This window comes from Gasterosteus aculeatus, chromosome 12 (genome assembly GCF_964276395.1).
Source record: "Gasterosteus aculeatus chromosome 12, fGasAcu3.hap1.1, whole genome shotgun sequence".
NCBI classification, from domain to species: domain Eukaryota; kingdom Metazoa; phylum Chordata; class Actinopteri; order Perciformes; family Gasterosteidae; genus Gasterosteus; species Gasterosteus aculeatus.
The window spans coordinates 1,673,763-1,687,192 of record NC_135700.1 but is presented as its reverse complement, the minus strand read 5'-3'; the positions used below and the strand labels follow the sequence as shown (position 1 = coordinate 1,687,192).

Here is a 13,430-nt window from a genome sequence, read left to right as displayed (position 1 = left end):
AACTTGTCAGAGCAGCTGACTCAGAAACATGAAAGCATCAACAGCCACAGTTAGGTTTGTCCATTCTGGGCTTTTGCACAAACATGGTGGCTGGCTGCGTGGTGAGGACCTGGGCCCCGTTCCTCGTGCGTGCCTAACTGATTTAGCCAGATCATTTCAGATCCGATATGACATCACGATGATGTACTGCACGAGCGCCATCGATGCTGAAGACAGGAATCATTTATTTACAAGAAGATTTTCGCGAGCCGTAATGTTACATGAACACCACACACTGCAGCCGCGCATCCACTGTCCAGCAGACATTGTCTCACACACTGTCTCTCATAATGTCTCACATAGTGTCTCACACACTGTCTTCCGCCTTCTAATGTAGGATGCGCACGCGCAATTATCCTGATGACTGACATCTGGTTCAAACTAACGAGACGGTTTGAGCCACGTACGAGGAACAGGGCCCAGCTCTTTATGTTGATATAAATTAATTATCCAAAGGTAACAACAACAGAATGTTTCTTATTTTTGGGTGATTATGCACTTAAGAAAACATGCTTTGATCCCTTTATTGTCACTGATTGTACTTTTTTAAGCTCAAGGTGACTTCTCTAGATAATGCTATGGCTGGATTTGAATTGTCAAAAAGGATGGTCCAGTGGTTCCTAAAGGAGCTAAGTAAGGAAGCATTGAGGCTCCTTGCCTTAGCATTTAGAGAATTCAAACAGCTTTTATTATGGCACTACCCCCAGGTCCTTCCCTAAGCAAAAAGCACTATTCAAATACAGACTATATATTCCTCACAGCAGTTTTTCCCAGAAGGCATGATCACACTATGACGTGTCTCATATGAACACTGTCAACATGGAGCGCTGCCACGATATGATGGGAATATGAAGGGAGGATTAAGCTAGGTTCAAAAAATCTGGTTGTACCAAGTGTGTGTCTGAAGGTAAACAGACACAGTGGATTGGTTTTCTTCCATGTCTCTCTCTCTCTCTCTTTGCTTTAAATGTTGTGCTTAGAGGAGATGCAGCTATGCACCACCAAGCACATTGCATACACACATAGCTCACTGCACAACATTTCAGTAGCTTATGCAAATCCATCACTATCTCACAGAAACACACGCACACAGCACAGACACACGCAGCGTCTCAGGGATGGTTCGGGCCCTGAGGCAAGGCACTGCAGAGAGACCAGATGCCATTTGAACGCTATTTACAACACTTGAGTTCATACTTTTTCATATAAACACCGTTGTGGCAGTTATCAACTAATGACCATCCAGCAGGAGATGTGGAGTGGAGCCAGACGACAGCAGAACGTAGATGATGTCTATGAACACATTACATTACATTACATTACATTACATGTCATTTAGCTGACGCTTTTATCCAAAGCGACGTACAATAAGTGCATTCAACCATAGGGTACAAACTCAGGAGAACAAGAAACAAGAAAGTGCAATTTCCTCAAATAAGCCAATTTACAATTTGCTATAGATGAGTGACGTTACAAGTACAATTTAAGTGCTACAATTTGTTAGTCTTTAGTCGAGGTAGAGTCTGAAGAGGTGTGTCTTTAGTTTGCGGCGGAAGATGTGAAGGCTCTCTGCGGTCCTGATGTCTTTAGAGAGCGCGTTCCACCATTTCGGCGCAAGGACAGCGAAGAGTCGAGACCTAGTCGAGTGTTTTGCTCTCAGTGAGGGAGGGACGAGTAGTTTTGCAGATGCAGAGCGGAGAGTGCGGGTTGGGATGTAGGGTTTGACCATGTCCTGGATGTAAGCTGGACCCGATCCATTCACAGCATGGTAAGTGAGCACCAGTGTTTTGAACTGGATGCGGGCGGCCACCGGTAGCCAGTGAAGAGAGCGGAGGAGTGGAGTAGTGTGGGAGAATTTTGGAAGGTTGAAGACCAGTCGAGCTGCTGCATTCTGAATGAGCTGCAGAGGTCGAATGGCGGTGGCAGGGAGACCTGCCAGGAGGGAGTTGCAGTAGTCCAGGCGGGAGATGACAAGAGCCTGAATCAGTACACATCCTCCATTTCATCCCTGCCAGTCAATCACAAAAGCTGCAGAGCTTTGCAAATGTCACAGGGAAATTTAAGAGGCTAATCATAGTGAGTGTCATGTCAGGAAGAACTAATGGAAACTATTTTTTTTCAAATCACCCACCAGTTTGTTCTAAAGCTGCGCCTGAAGAAAGGTGTGGAAACACCAAATAGCATGCCAAGAACCGCCAGTTTGTGTGTGCGAGAAAAGCTCATCTGAGCTTTGGCATTTCACACATACCTGACAGGCGGCAGAAAGTTTTCATAGCTCCCGGCGGATGTTGGCAGAGTGGGCCGAAACACTACCGATATATGAGCTGCTTTGAGAATGTCACTAATGCGGTTTAGGTGAAAATTAAAAGTTAAGAAGTAACATCCTGTCCCTCCTCAAACATTGTTTTTCCCGGTTGTCATCTTGACTTTATGTTAACAGGAAAGAAATATTTCAAAAGGGAAGGGCAGGTGACATCATTCTTGACCTAAAATGCTGGTAGCTTTATTCTGTCATGTGGTATCACATTCAATAAAGCGGCAGCACAGGGCGTCTGTTAGTGAAATCGAATCCGTAGCAGCAGCAGAATTAGGTGATTTGTTAAATGGACTCATTTGGAGCTGCAGCATTTTGGGGGAACCTCATAGGTTTCATTGCAAGTTCAGTCTTGACCTGCTCTATGCAATAAGTAAAGATAGATCTTCTGGCTCTGCTTGTACTTCTCTCTCTCTAAATCTCTCGTAAGTCATGTTTTAACTGCTGCTACAAATTTTTGCATGCGATCATAATCCGCCACTATTGTAGCATTATGCATCTAAAACATATTATTATAACAATTCCTCTCCACATTCTGGATATGTGCACAAAACGTGTTGATGTGTTGACTCAATGGCTATTTTGCTGGTCAATATCTGCTCTTAAACCTTATTTTGAGTCAAAAATAACTCATGAGATCGGATTGATGTATAATTCCGCTAATCACTAATGTTCATTTATTTTTATATGTTTTTTAAAACCAGTGTTTCCGCTTCCATTATATACATGTAATGGCTTTTACATGTAGTAGCTCCTACATGTAATGGCTCTCACATGTAATGGCTCTTACATGTAGTGGCTCTTACATGTGAAGTCTCTTACATGTCGTGGCCCTTACATGTAAAGGCTCTTACGTGTCATGGCTCTTACATGTGAAGTCTCTTACATGTCGTGGCCCTTACATGTAAAGGCTCTTGCATGTCATGGCTCTTACATGTAGTGGCTCTTACACGTGAAGTCTCTTACATGTCGTGGCCCTTACATGTAAAGGCTCTTACGTGTCATGGCTCTTACATGTAGTGGCTCTTACATGTAAAGGCTCTTACGTGTCATGGCTCTTACATGAAGTGGCCCTTACATGTAAGGGCTCTTGCATGTCTTGGCTCTTCTGGGCTGGAATGGTTGCCCGAGGCCGTTAACAATCCAAGTCTGTTAATGGTTTTATGATTCACCTTAACACATACCTTTATTCTATGGATTTTAATTATGTTTATGACTATGTTGTTCAGTTTAAAAAATGTACATGCATTTACATGCATATACGTATATTTATGTCAATGATGTGTATGTATGTAAATGTCTCTATAAAGCACTTAGTTGCAAAACCCAATATAAATATATATTATTAACACATACAGTATAACGCCATTGTGAGGCAGTGCAGGAAGATAAATTATCTTCTTCACTAGCTGACACTAGCTAACTTTGCATTTACATAGTTCAATGCATACTTTTGAAGCATTCCAAAGTTTTACAGAAACATCAACATTAAAAAAACTGCACAAAGAGGATAGATTATATAAATATGTGTTTTGTGTCACTAAATTTGGGCCCTCAAACCCCACCCAGTTCTGAATTATTTTCAAATAATGGAAACTAAAACTTTGAATGGAGGCCACGTAACCAATAAGAATTTATTGACACAAGCACAATTTGTTACACGAAAATAATGGGTCACATTTACACCGTTTTTACTGGTCTAGAACTCAATGTACAATTAACAGACTAACTAAATACCAATAGTTAAATATGTACTCACATTGCACACAATATCATTAAAACCTACACAAAAAAACATGTACTGTGTGAAAGTTACACAAGTCAAAATAAAAATCGCATTATGTACAAAAAAACATCAATTTGAGATTTTTAGCAAAAGGACTCGGATGTCTGTTGGAGGTTCTCCCATCTGTCCGTCAGAGACATTGTACAATCTATCATGTAAAAGCTCACCGCTATAAAGTATTATTCAGTCTCTTAATAGTTGAAAAGATTATTAAGTAATAAAATTGAATAGCCAGAGCTGAAGAACACCAAGTACACTAAATAATGCGCCTTGTTTGGACCGTATGGCGGTTTTTCCCTTTTAAAGCAGGCTGGTGAGATTAGCAGTTCGCTTCATGAAGTGCACTTTAAGCCTTAGCTTTGCAACGGTCTGCAATGAGTATTTGATTTGATTTAAATTTATACATAGAATCCTTCAATACTTGGGTTGTGGACATCACTGCACACAGCTCACACAATAAGGTTGATGGAGAAAGGGATGACAGATGGAGGTGTACAACACTCACAGAACTCTCACTGTGTGTAGGTATCGACAGAGGAGGTTGGTCGGCTGCTGCGTTACTGGTCCTGTTGGGATATTATGTGCATATGGTTATGCTTAAAGTTACTCATGAAAGGATGTTAACATGCCTGTGTTGACCTTTGGCTGAGCATAAAGCAGACTTCCACACGTAAAATCTGCAAAAGAAATTACGATTCATGTGAGCTGCAAAGGCCAACGGACAGCTCAAATGTATGACTGAGGGTGTGTTATTCTTCTAGATATTTATGTAAACATGTGTGCCTGCATTACAGTACAATCACGCTTGCAGGCAAAGTTGCATGCTGCTGTTTGGTGAGACCTACAGCAGCATAGCAGGATGTGCTGCTTACACTCACTCTCAGCCCTGCAGGCTTGGTTCGAAGCATAAGGTACAGAACCTATTATCTCCACCTCTTCTTTTGAAATATTCAATGTGCACAGAGGACTTTATGGAAACCCTGAGAGAGAAGTCTATTTTTGAAGTTTGATCGGAAGTTCCCCTTGTGTTTATCTTATTTGTATTTATTCACCTGCCAAAGCTTTTGTTTCTACTGTTCTACTGTCAGACACTCTAGTGTAGAACCCAGTGATGCTGTTAATGTAGAGCTGACGCACAGCCAAAAATGTTATGTGATTTGATCAAATCTATCTCGTTGAGTCAATAAATTCATATTTTGGTCAAATTTGAAGTTGTACAAAATAAGCTAAAACAATCATATAAAAAGAAACTTAACAATAATAAAATCTTGGCAAGAACCTCCAGACAGGGCTCTGTGTCAGCCCTGTTGCAGGACATTGACTGCACTGATTTAGTTGATGCTATGCAGCGGGGAGAGCACAATGATTTGTACTCCACAACAGATCTCTGGGTGTAGTGTAATAATTGGTCGAGCATACGTGGTGCTCATCTTCATGGACTGCTGACAAAATATGACTTGAGTTCTGGTTTGTCAAATGTGCGAGACAGGAAGAGTCAAATCTTGGATGGGAATAGTGGAGGCTGCCTGCAGGGAGCCGAACACACGGCCCCAGTTGTTCTCATAGCTGTCATCATTGAGATGGCGGAGAGCTGATGTGCCCTCCATCTGTCAGCGGGGTCCTTTTGCACAGATGAAGCACTGTATGTGTATGTTTGCAGCTATAAACATCAGTGAACTGTGCGTTTGTATGAATGCAAATGACAAGTGCACGCAGACATTCTCTGTGCTGCACATGGGTGATCCAGAAATATAGAAAAACGAAATAACATGACAGATGAACGCAAACTTCAGTCCAGTTCTGAGAGGGAGAGGGGAAGAGAAAATGGGGCGCCGGGGGTATTACTCAGAGAAGGGGGGGAACATGCCGAGGTCAGCGAAGTCCTCTATGTTGTAGTTGGCTGTTCCCTGGCTGGGATCTCCGGCCATGGGTAACATGTCCTGAAGAGACACAATACATATCACATATCTGTGTACAGCCAGCAGCTGTGTGTCACGGTGTGTGTGTTACCTGAAAGACTTCTGTCTGGCTGGAGTTGGGGTGTGTGTGCTGTTCACCGGCCTGCTGGGAGTGATGCTGGTTCTGCCACTGGGACCAGACCTCACTGGGACGACCCTGGAACTGGGCTCCACTCTGACTGCCCTCCCCTGAAACATCTGGAACCACACAGGGGGTTACACTTCCGACACAAGGAAGACTGATTGCATATTTAAAGTAGAATGGGACAATGGAACAGGAGCAGTGTGGTAAAATGGCATGTTGCAAGCATTAGTGTAGCAGCTATGTGAGGACACAGGGCAGTAATGTTATTTTACCGATACAAATCCCAGCCATACTAACGTATGATCAATTATTCTAATAAACACTGGAGAAATTAAAGTCTTTGTCACATAAAGGCCTGGTTCTCTGTGCTGTTACTATTACTTCAAAAAAGGCATTGCCCAACTGACAATCCTGATCTGCAGCTAAGAACTTGTACAGGGGATATGAAGGTACACACACACACACACACGCACATGCACTCTCTCGTACTCCAGGCAAGGCTGTTCGAGAGTTTACAGAGTATTTCAAGCAGGTGATAAGCTGCCTGCTTCCCTTGCAAAGGAGCATTCATACTGTTTCACAATAATGAACAAAAAGCTCATCTTTTTTTCTGGCCAGATAAGAGCGAGAGGCTGAGGCGCTGATGGAGAGAGGAGGCTGGTCTTGAATAGTTCAAGTGGAGAGCATCCAAGATAAAGAAAAAGCAACTCTTGAATCACTTGAATACTGATGAACACATGCAACAACAGAGCAAAGGAAGAACTGGCTGCTCCTCATTTCTTCGTCCTTCTAATTGGCTGACAGCAAAGAGGAAAAAACAACGGATGGGTACAGAGTAAAAATCAGAGAAAAATTACCCTGAACAATGAGGAAGTAAAGAATAAAAAAAAGAAGGTGCAGAAAGATGGATAATGTATGTGTTCATTAAGAGGCTATCAAGTAGTCATTACAGACTGGACATGCTCTGTCCTGCAGCAATTTGAGCTGTGTGTATCAGTAAGATATTTAAATAAAGTGCATGAGAACATTGTATACACTTTTGTTTGGAGTTATCAAGTTGAGTTTAGTCCCCAATAGGAGCCAGACATTGTTGCCTGTCCTTGTGTGAACCCTCTTACCTGGCCTCGGTGTGTAACACTCAAATACTTTCTATAATAGCTGTAAGGTGTGTGTGTGTGTGTGTGTGTGTGTGTGTATGTGTGTGTGTAACTAAAGAGTCAGGACAACAAAGCCAGGTACTGCTGTGGATGCATTTAGACATCTAAAAGGATCCATATGTGTCAATTTACAAAGTTTTCCCTCTTTAACTCGCTGTCAGAAAAACCTTTCAGCCTGTGTGGGATAGGAAGCTGAAAAGGCAATTCACAAAAATGTATATTTACGCTGGATGCAATTCATTAATGAGTGTGCAATTGTGTAATGTGTAATCAGTGTAATTAGATCTGTACCAAGACTAAAATAAGCCAGAAAGGCTTGAAAGCAGGAGGGAGGCTTTCGCATTTGAACGGAATACATAATGTGATCAAGTGTTGGTTCAGGTCTTCCTTCTCTCTAATGTGAAAGGATCTGTTGATGCATTTCAGTGTTGAAACCTTTTCACATTAAAGGTTCCTTCCATCATTTGACAGGACACCAGCTTCCTGCTACTACTGCACACATCCAACTCGGTGTATTAAAAGTGCTTTCATGGGACAAAGACAAGTGGAAACGATCACAGTTTGTGACATACACTCAAGATTAAGATTCTTAAAAGCTCACATTTGTAGTCTCCTCTGCTCTCCACATGATTACTAAATATAAATATTATGGATTGTGAGTGAGTTGGTTGTATAATCACGAGGTTGTGTGTAATACAGATTAGAAGTAGAAGAAGTCAGACAGAAGCTGCACATTAATGTGTAATATCTGACTATATTTCTGTTGGGAGGGAGCTCTGCATATTCAGATCTCCCTTTGGTTTCTTCGCTGCGTGACTCCCCCGTGCTTGCTAGCAGTTGATGACGTGGGCTGAAGCTCACCTAGCCTCGCGTAGACAAGTTGACCTATGGGTTCCCACAGTGATGCAGCCCTCTAGAGTCAGGGTGTTTGCACTGTGTCCGTTTAAAGTCAACCTCCACGTTCACAGTAAGATGAGGATATTGCTAACGTGCTAACGTGAATAGCGTGTGCCTAACCAGAGCACTCGCTCAGCACAATCTAAATGAATAGCAACTCACAGGACTCTCGGTTGCTCAGATACTACTGAGTCAGGTCACCATAGTAAGTCAGTGCTGATGTAGTTTTGGACTTGGTTTTCCGTGCTGGGTTCACAGGGAAGCTGTGCCTCGGGTGTTAGACCACACACCGAGCTGTGGATTTGCGTATCCTGATTTCAAAGTCACCAAGATAGGATCTGCAGATCTCCAGACAGAAGACCAAGACACACAGCTACGTGACACACATAGCTCCCTACAGATAACTCCCTAATGAAAGAGGAGGGGGGCTCACCAAAAGCTGTGCTGCGGTTGGTCAGTCCTGAGTAGGCATTGCTGCTGGGGGAGGAAGTGGCCGGGGATGACAGGGGGCTGTATGACGCCGGGTCGGTCTGGTAGCTGTGGCCAGAACCAATACCAAATGGACTGGACTGGGCTTTGCTGGGCTGGAGAGATGTACAGCGTATCAGAGGTGTGAGGTTCACCGTAAAACAACATGCAGGAATCACAGCCAACTGAGGGAGTATGTGTGCAAACCCCAGGTATGGAACATGCAAGTACGAAGCTACTTCATGATAAAAAGGTTAAAAAGTCAAAATCATTGAAGATGCTGGTGCTAATTTCCACCTGCATGATTGTCACATTGACATTGGAGAGTTTAGTGTTTCAATCTGAGGCAACATTCAATATGCTGTTGAAAGAACAAATTGAAATGGGAATACAAAATGGAGAAAAATACTTCTCTATCATTATTATTATTTGTTGTTGTAACTTTTACAATTTATCAAAATTCTAAAATATAAGTCCACAGAAGAAAAGAAGGTGTTCAGTTTAAGTCGCTGTGTAAAGAAATGTTTACAGCAAAAGCAGCTTGGAAAAACCACAATAATTAGCAGAGCTTTAAGGATTTCAAAACGTAATATTGAGTCTAGCTTGCTGCTATTATGTTCATGATAAACTAACAACCAGGATGAGTTTCTTTACTTCTCTAATTCAAGCCCCAGCTGTAGGAAGAACATCTGACAAATTTCTCCTCAATGTTTTCAGGCAAATGGGCTTTTCCATCGTTGGGTACCTTGAGAGGGGAATCGAGGCTAACCTATCGCTGTTCAAGGACACAGACAATCCATAAAGAGTAGATGTTTGCTGGAGAGGAGAAAACATTCAGCCCTCGCATCATCTGCCTCTACTTGCTGTGTTGAAATTAGTGGTCCTGTTAGAAAACATATGCTCAGCACATTCCATAGAGGGAACATGAGAAACACACGCAAAATGACCAACTAACGCTGTTACAAGAGCAGCCACAACGGCAATCATCGAGACTGCTGCCACCATGCTTGACCCAGAGGTGGTGGTAATATATGTGTGCCTGTTACCTGTCCAGAGAAGGGGGGGCGGTTGCCTGACCATGCCACCTGGCCAGGATTGAGCTGTCTGGAAATCTGTGCCAGGTTCTGATTGGTTGAGCCTGACGGCTGGATGTCGTTAACACCGGGGACATGGATCACAGAGGAACTGTGGGCACCAAGACACATCACAGAGAGACACTGTACCATCACTACCCACATTGTTACTGAGGCTTCAACATAAGACTTTACCTGATATCAGATAAAACGCCAAACTATAAAGAATATTGTACTGTCAGTCTGATGTCATGTTGCCCTTATTTAGCTCATGTATAACTGCGTAGCGTCCAAACTACTCAAAATATATGGGGTCAAAGGATTTCTTCATTGAGAAGCTGCTGCCTTGGCAACCCCCTTTTGAAGGTTGGTGATGAGCGCTGCATCAGAGGGGGAGACGCGTACCTGAAGCTCTTGCCAGCGTGCGCCTGCTGGAAAGGAGAGCTCTGAGAGTACAGCTGCTGTCCTCCAGCTGTGGAGGAGGGAACCATCATCTTCTTATCTGCCGCTGCACACACACACAGCGGGTCAGCATTATAGAAACAACAGCAGGAAGCTGCAACAGTGACCGTGAGTTACTGGCATGTGTGTGTGTGTGTGTGTGTGTGTGTGTATAGTGTCGTACAGCCAGCGATGCCAGTGTACATCTCAGCAAAGCGCGGGTCTCTCTCCTGAGAGAACAGGACTTCGGGCTTGTCGATGTTCTTCGCTGCCTCGTGGACTCCACCGCTGACGCTGGCCACAGGCACCTGAGTGTGAGGTGAACATTGGGAAGGTGAAGGAGGGCATTTGACATTTGACATTATGGATGCTACAGCCAGGTCACATGGCAGCCCTTAAAACATGATTATACCATACATGTAGATTAGTCATTATTTTAGGTTCTTCAACTACATTACATGGAGACTGAAGGTATATTTTGGATCCAGCAGCTTATAAATGAAGGAGGGGTCATTATCACACACATGTGACAACATTCCAATGTTGCAGTGCTGTCAGATTAGTGCCACTTCTATTCAAATGAAAGTGGCGGACATGAATGGTGATATGTGCTGTCAAATTGTCTTATTAGCTAGCACAAGCCTGGCGTGACAGCAATGAAGCTAGCGAGGCTGTGACATTTGCTTCAGCTCCCTGTTTATTTCTTGTACAACACAAGGATTCTTTCTCCGACCTTATGTTTCAACGTAAAATATTACTGGCTATCATTAGAGGAACAAAATGCAAATGCTAAGTTCACTGAAGAAGAAGGCAGAAGCGGCCTACTGTGATAAGGTCCAGATAGCGCCACCTTCTGACGTGGGAGGGAAGATTATTGAGAGAGCTTTCAAACATTAGCCCTCACATATGGAATAGCATCAGAATAGCAAGTAGAATAATCCAGCCATAGCACCAATGTGAGCGCTATGACATAGTGAGCCTTCCTGTCTTTTTTATTGTATTGAAATTTGTCTTGGAATCATCAGTGTCTGCTGTTAAGAAATACAAAAAATAACATCTCCACAGACTGTAGCCAGCCAACAGATACATTTCACACTACCCGTCGTGTGTAGGTAGGATCAAAGACAGAAAAAGCGTTAGGCTCTGGCTAGCTTGCCATTTAGGGCTTTAATGGACAGGGGGACAAAGGAGTTCTTAAAGCAGTTGACCCTACACTGGGGGAAGGGTCTGCCTGGGGGAAGAAGCTGGTATTCAAGGTTCAAGGTCCAAACCAGACCAACCAGATGCCAAACCGCAGGATGCTGTCAACAATGGCATGGTAGAAGAGGAGCAACAGAAATGGGCCACTATAGTTCTGTGCATGCACAACTCTCAACAGAGATGAAATCCAGCCAATCCAAAGACGAGGTTTGTAACCAATTAGATGTAGAGATACCATGGTGACTGGGTCCGCCAATGTCACAAACAAAAACTGCGAGCGAGCAGAAAACAGCTTCGCGATCGAGCAGGTTCAAGTTTCGCTAGAGAGACTTTTGCTTGCGAACGTTTGATCGTACGTACATGGACCTGATTTTCACTTTTGGATTTTGTCAATGATTTGCCTTAATACAACACTTTCTGGTTGACACCAACGACCCTCAGCTCACAAAGAAAGTATACCTGCTGTTGGATCCGAGCAGACATTTTCTACCTGAATAGTCCATGTCAGTTTGTTACAGATGTGTATGCCCAGCTATCTGTAAGTGTCAACCTGTGTGATGTTCTGCTCACACTGGTGAGTGGTCTCAATGGATTTGGGGTCGAATACCATCTCTTTGGTTTTCTTGAAATTTCTTGACAAGGCGCTCTAAAGCTCAGGGTTACCTGTGAAAGATCGTAGGCAGTCAGTCCATCCCTTTGGTGCACCTCCAGCTCCGCTTGCTGCTGCTGCTGTAACTGCCTGCAAAAACACAACACCCCATTAGGACCATGTCATATTAGTCCATCTAATGAGATACAGTGCCCAACGTTAATGGCACCCTTTAGTAATAAGGAGCATGCCAAGATCCGAAAACATGACATGACAAGACATTTCATTCAAAATGTACACAAAAAAGCCTCATTTAAATAAAGGTTAAATTCTTATGATGAAACAAATATTTTCCATGTGCCACAATTATTGGTACCCTTTCAGTTAATATTTTGTCCAGCCTTCCATTGGCAAGTTAACAGCTAGGAGTCTTGGAGGAATGTGATGGCCGCGTCAAAAGCTTTACTTTGTGGTCCAAGGAACCATCTTTGTGTAGATTGTATTGTTATCCTGCAGGAAGGTCCAACCAGGGACCACTTTAAGCTTCCCAGCAGATGTTGTTTTAATATCTGCTAGTAGTTAAAGGAGTCCATGCTACCAAGTATCCTAACAGGGCCTTTGGAAGAAAAGCAGCGTCACAACATCAAAGATCCACAACATCAAAGATCCACCACCATACTTCACAGTGGTATGAGGTGCTTCTCTGTATGACGATCTTTTTTCCTCCACTTCCACCTACACACTGCCCCCTACCGTCAACACCTCCACACTGCCCGTCAACACCTCCACACTGCCCCTTAAGCCTAGTTTATGCTTCTGCGTTTTCAGAGCGACACAGACGCAAGAACCCCTTGCGTCGCTTTTCATACCTCCTTGCGTGTGTCGAGCGACGCAAGCCAGGCTGCGATTGGTCCGCTAACTACGTCCTTCACCGAGTCTCACATTTCCGCTTTCATAGCCCGATACCGCAATTATTAAAACGAAGAATGTTTACGAGAGAACGGATCAGATTTAAGAACTTTTGTCAGAAGAAATGCGTAAATATGACCACTTATACAAGCTGTCATTGGCGGGTTGTATAAGCGGGTTGGATCCCCTCCACACTGCGCTCTACCTTCAACACCTCCACACGTCCCCCTACCGTCAACACCTTCACCTCCACACTGCGCCCTACCTTCAACTCCTCCACACGTCCCCCTACCGTCAACACCTTCACCTCCACACTGCGCCCTACCTTCAACACCTCCACACGTCCCCCTACCGTCAACACCTTCACCTCCACACTGCGCCCTACCTTCAACACCTCCACACGTCCCCCTACCGTCAACACCTTCACCTCCACACTGCGCCCTACCTTCAACACCTTCACACTGCCCCCTAACGTCAACACCTCCACACTGCCCCCTACCGTCAACACCTCCAC

General features: G+C 43.8%; 1 protein-coding gene across 1 annotated transcript in view; it reads right to left on the bottom strand.

Moving 5' to 3' along the window:
* Window positions 1–3,962: 3,962 nt before the first annotated feature.
* Window positions 3,963–13,430, bottom strand: part of arnt2 (aryl-hydrocarbon receptor nuclear translocator 2) — a 35,647-nt gene continuing 26,179 nt past the window's right edge. Inside the window, exons 13-19 of the mRNA XM_040202417.2 lie at window positions 12,082–12,157; window positions 10,403–10,526; window positions 10,183–10,285; window positions 9,751–9,889; window positions 8,670–8,820; window positions 6,150–6,295; window positions 3,963–6,079 (exon numbers count right to left, since the gene is read on the bottom strand). Coding sequence (XP_040058351.1) covers window positions 5,981–6,079; window positions 6,150–6,295; window positions 8,670–8,820; window positions 9,751–9,889; window positions 10,183–10,285; window positions 10,403–10,526; window positions 12,082–12,157 — 838 coding nt within the window. The 3' untranslated portion in view covers window positions 3,963–5,980. The remainder of the gene's footprint in view (window positions 6,080–6,149; window positions 6,296–8,669; window positions 8,821–9,750; window positions 9,890–10,182; window positions 10,286–10,402; window positions 10,527–12,081; window positions 12,158–13,430) is intronic.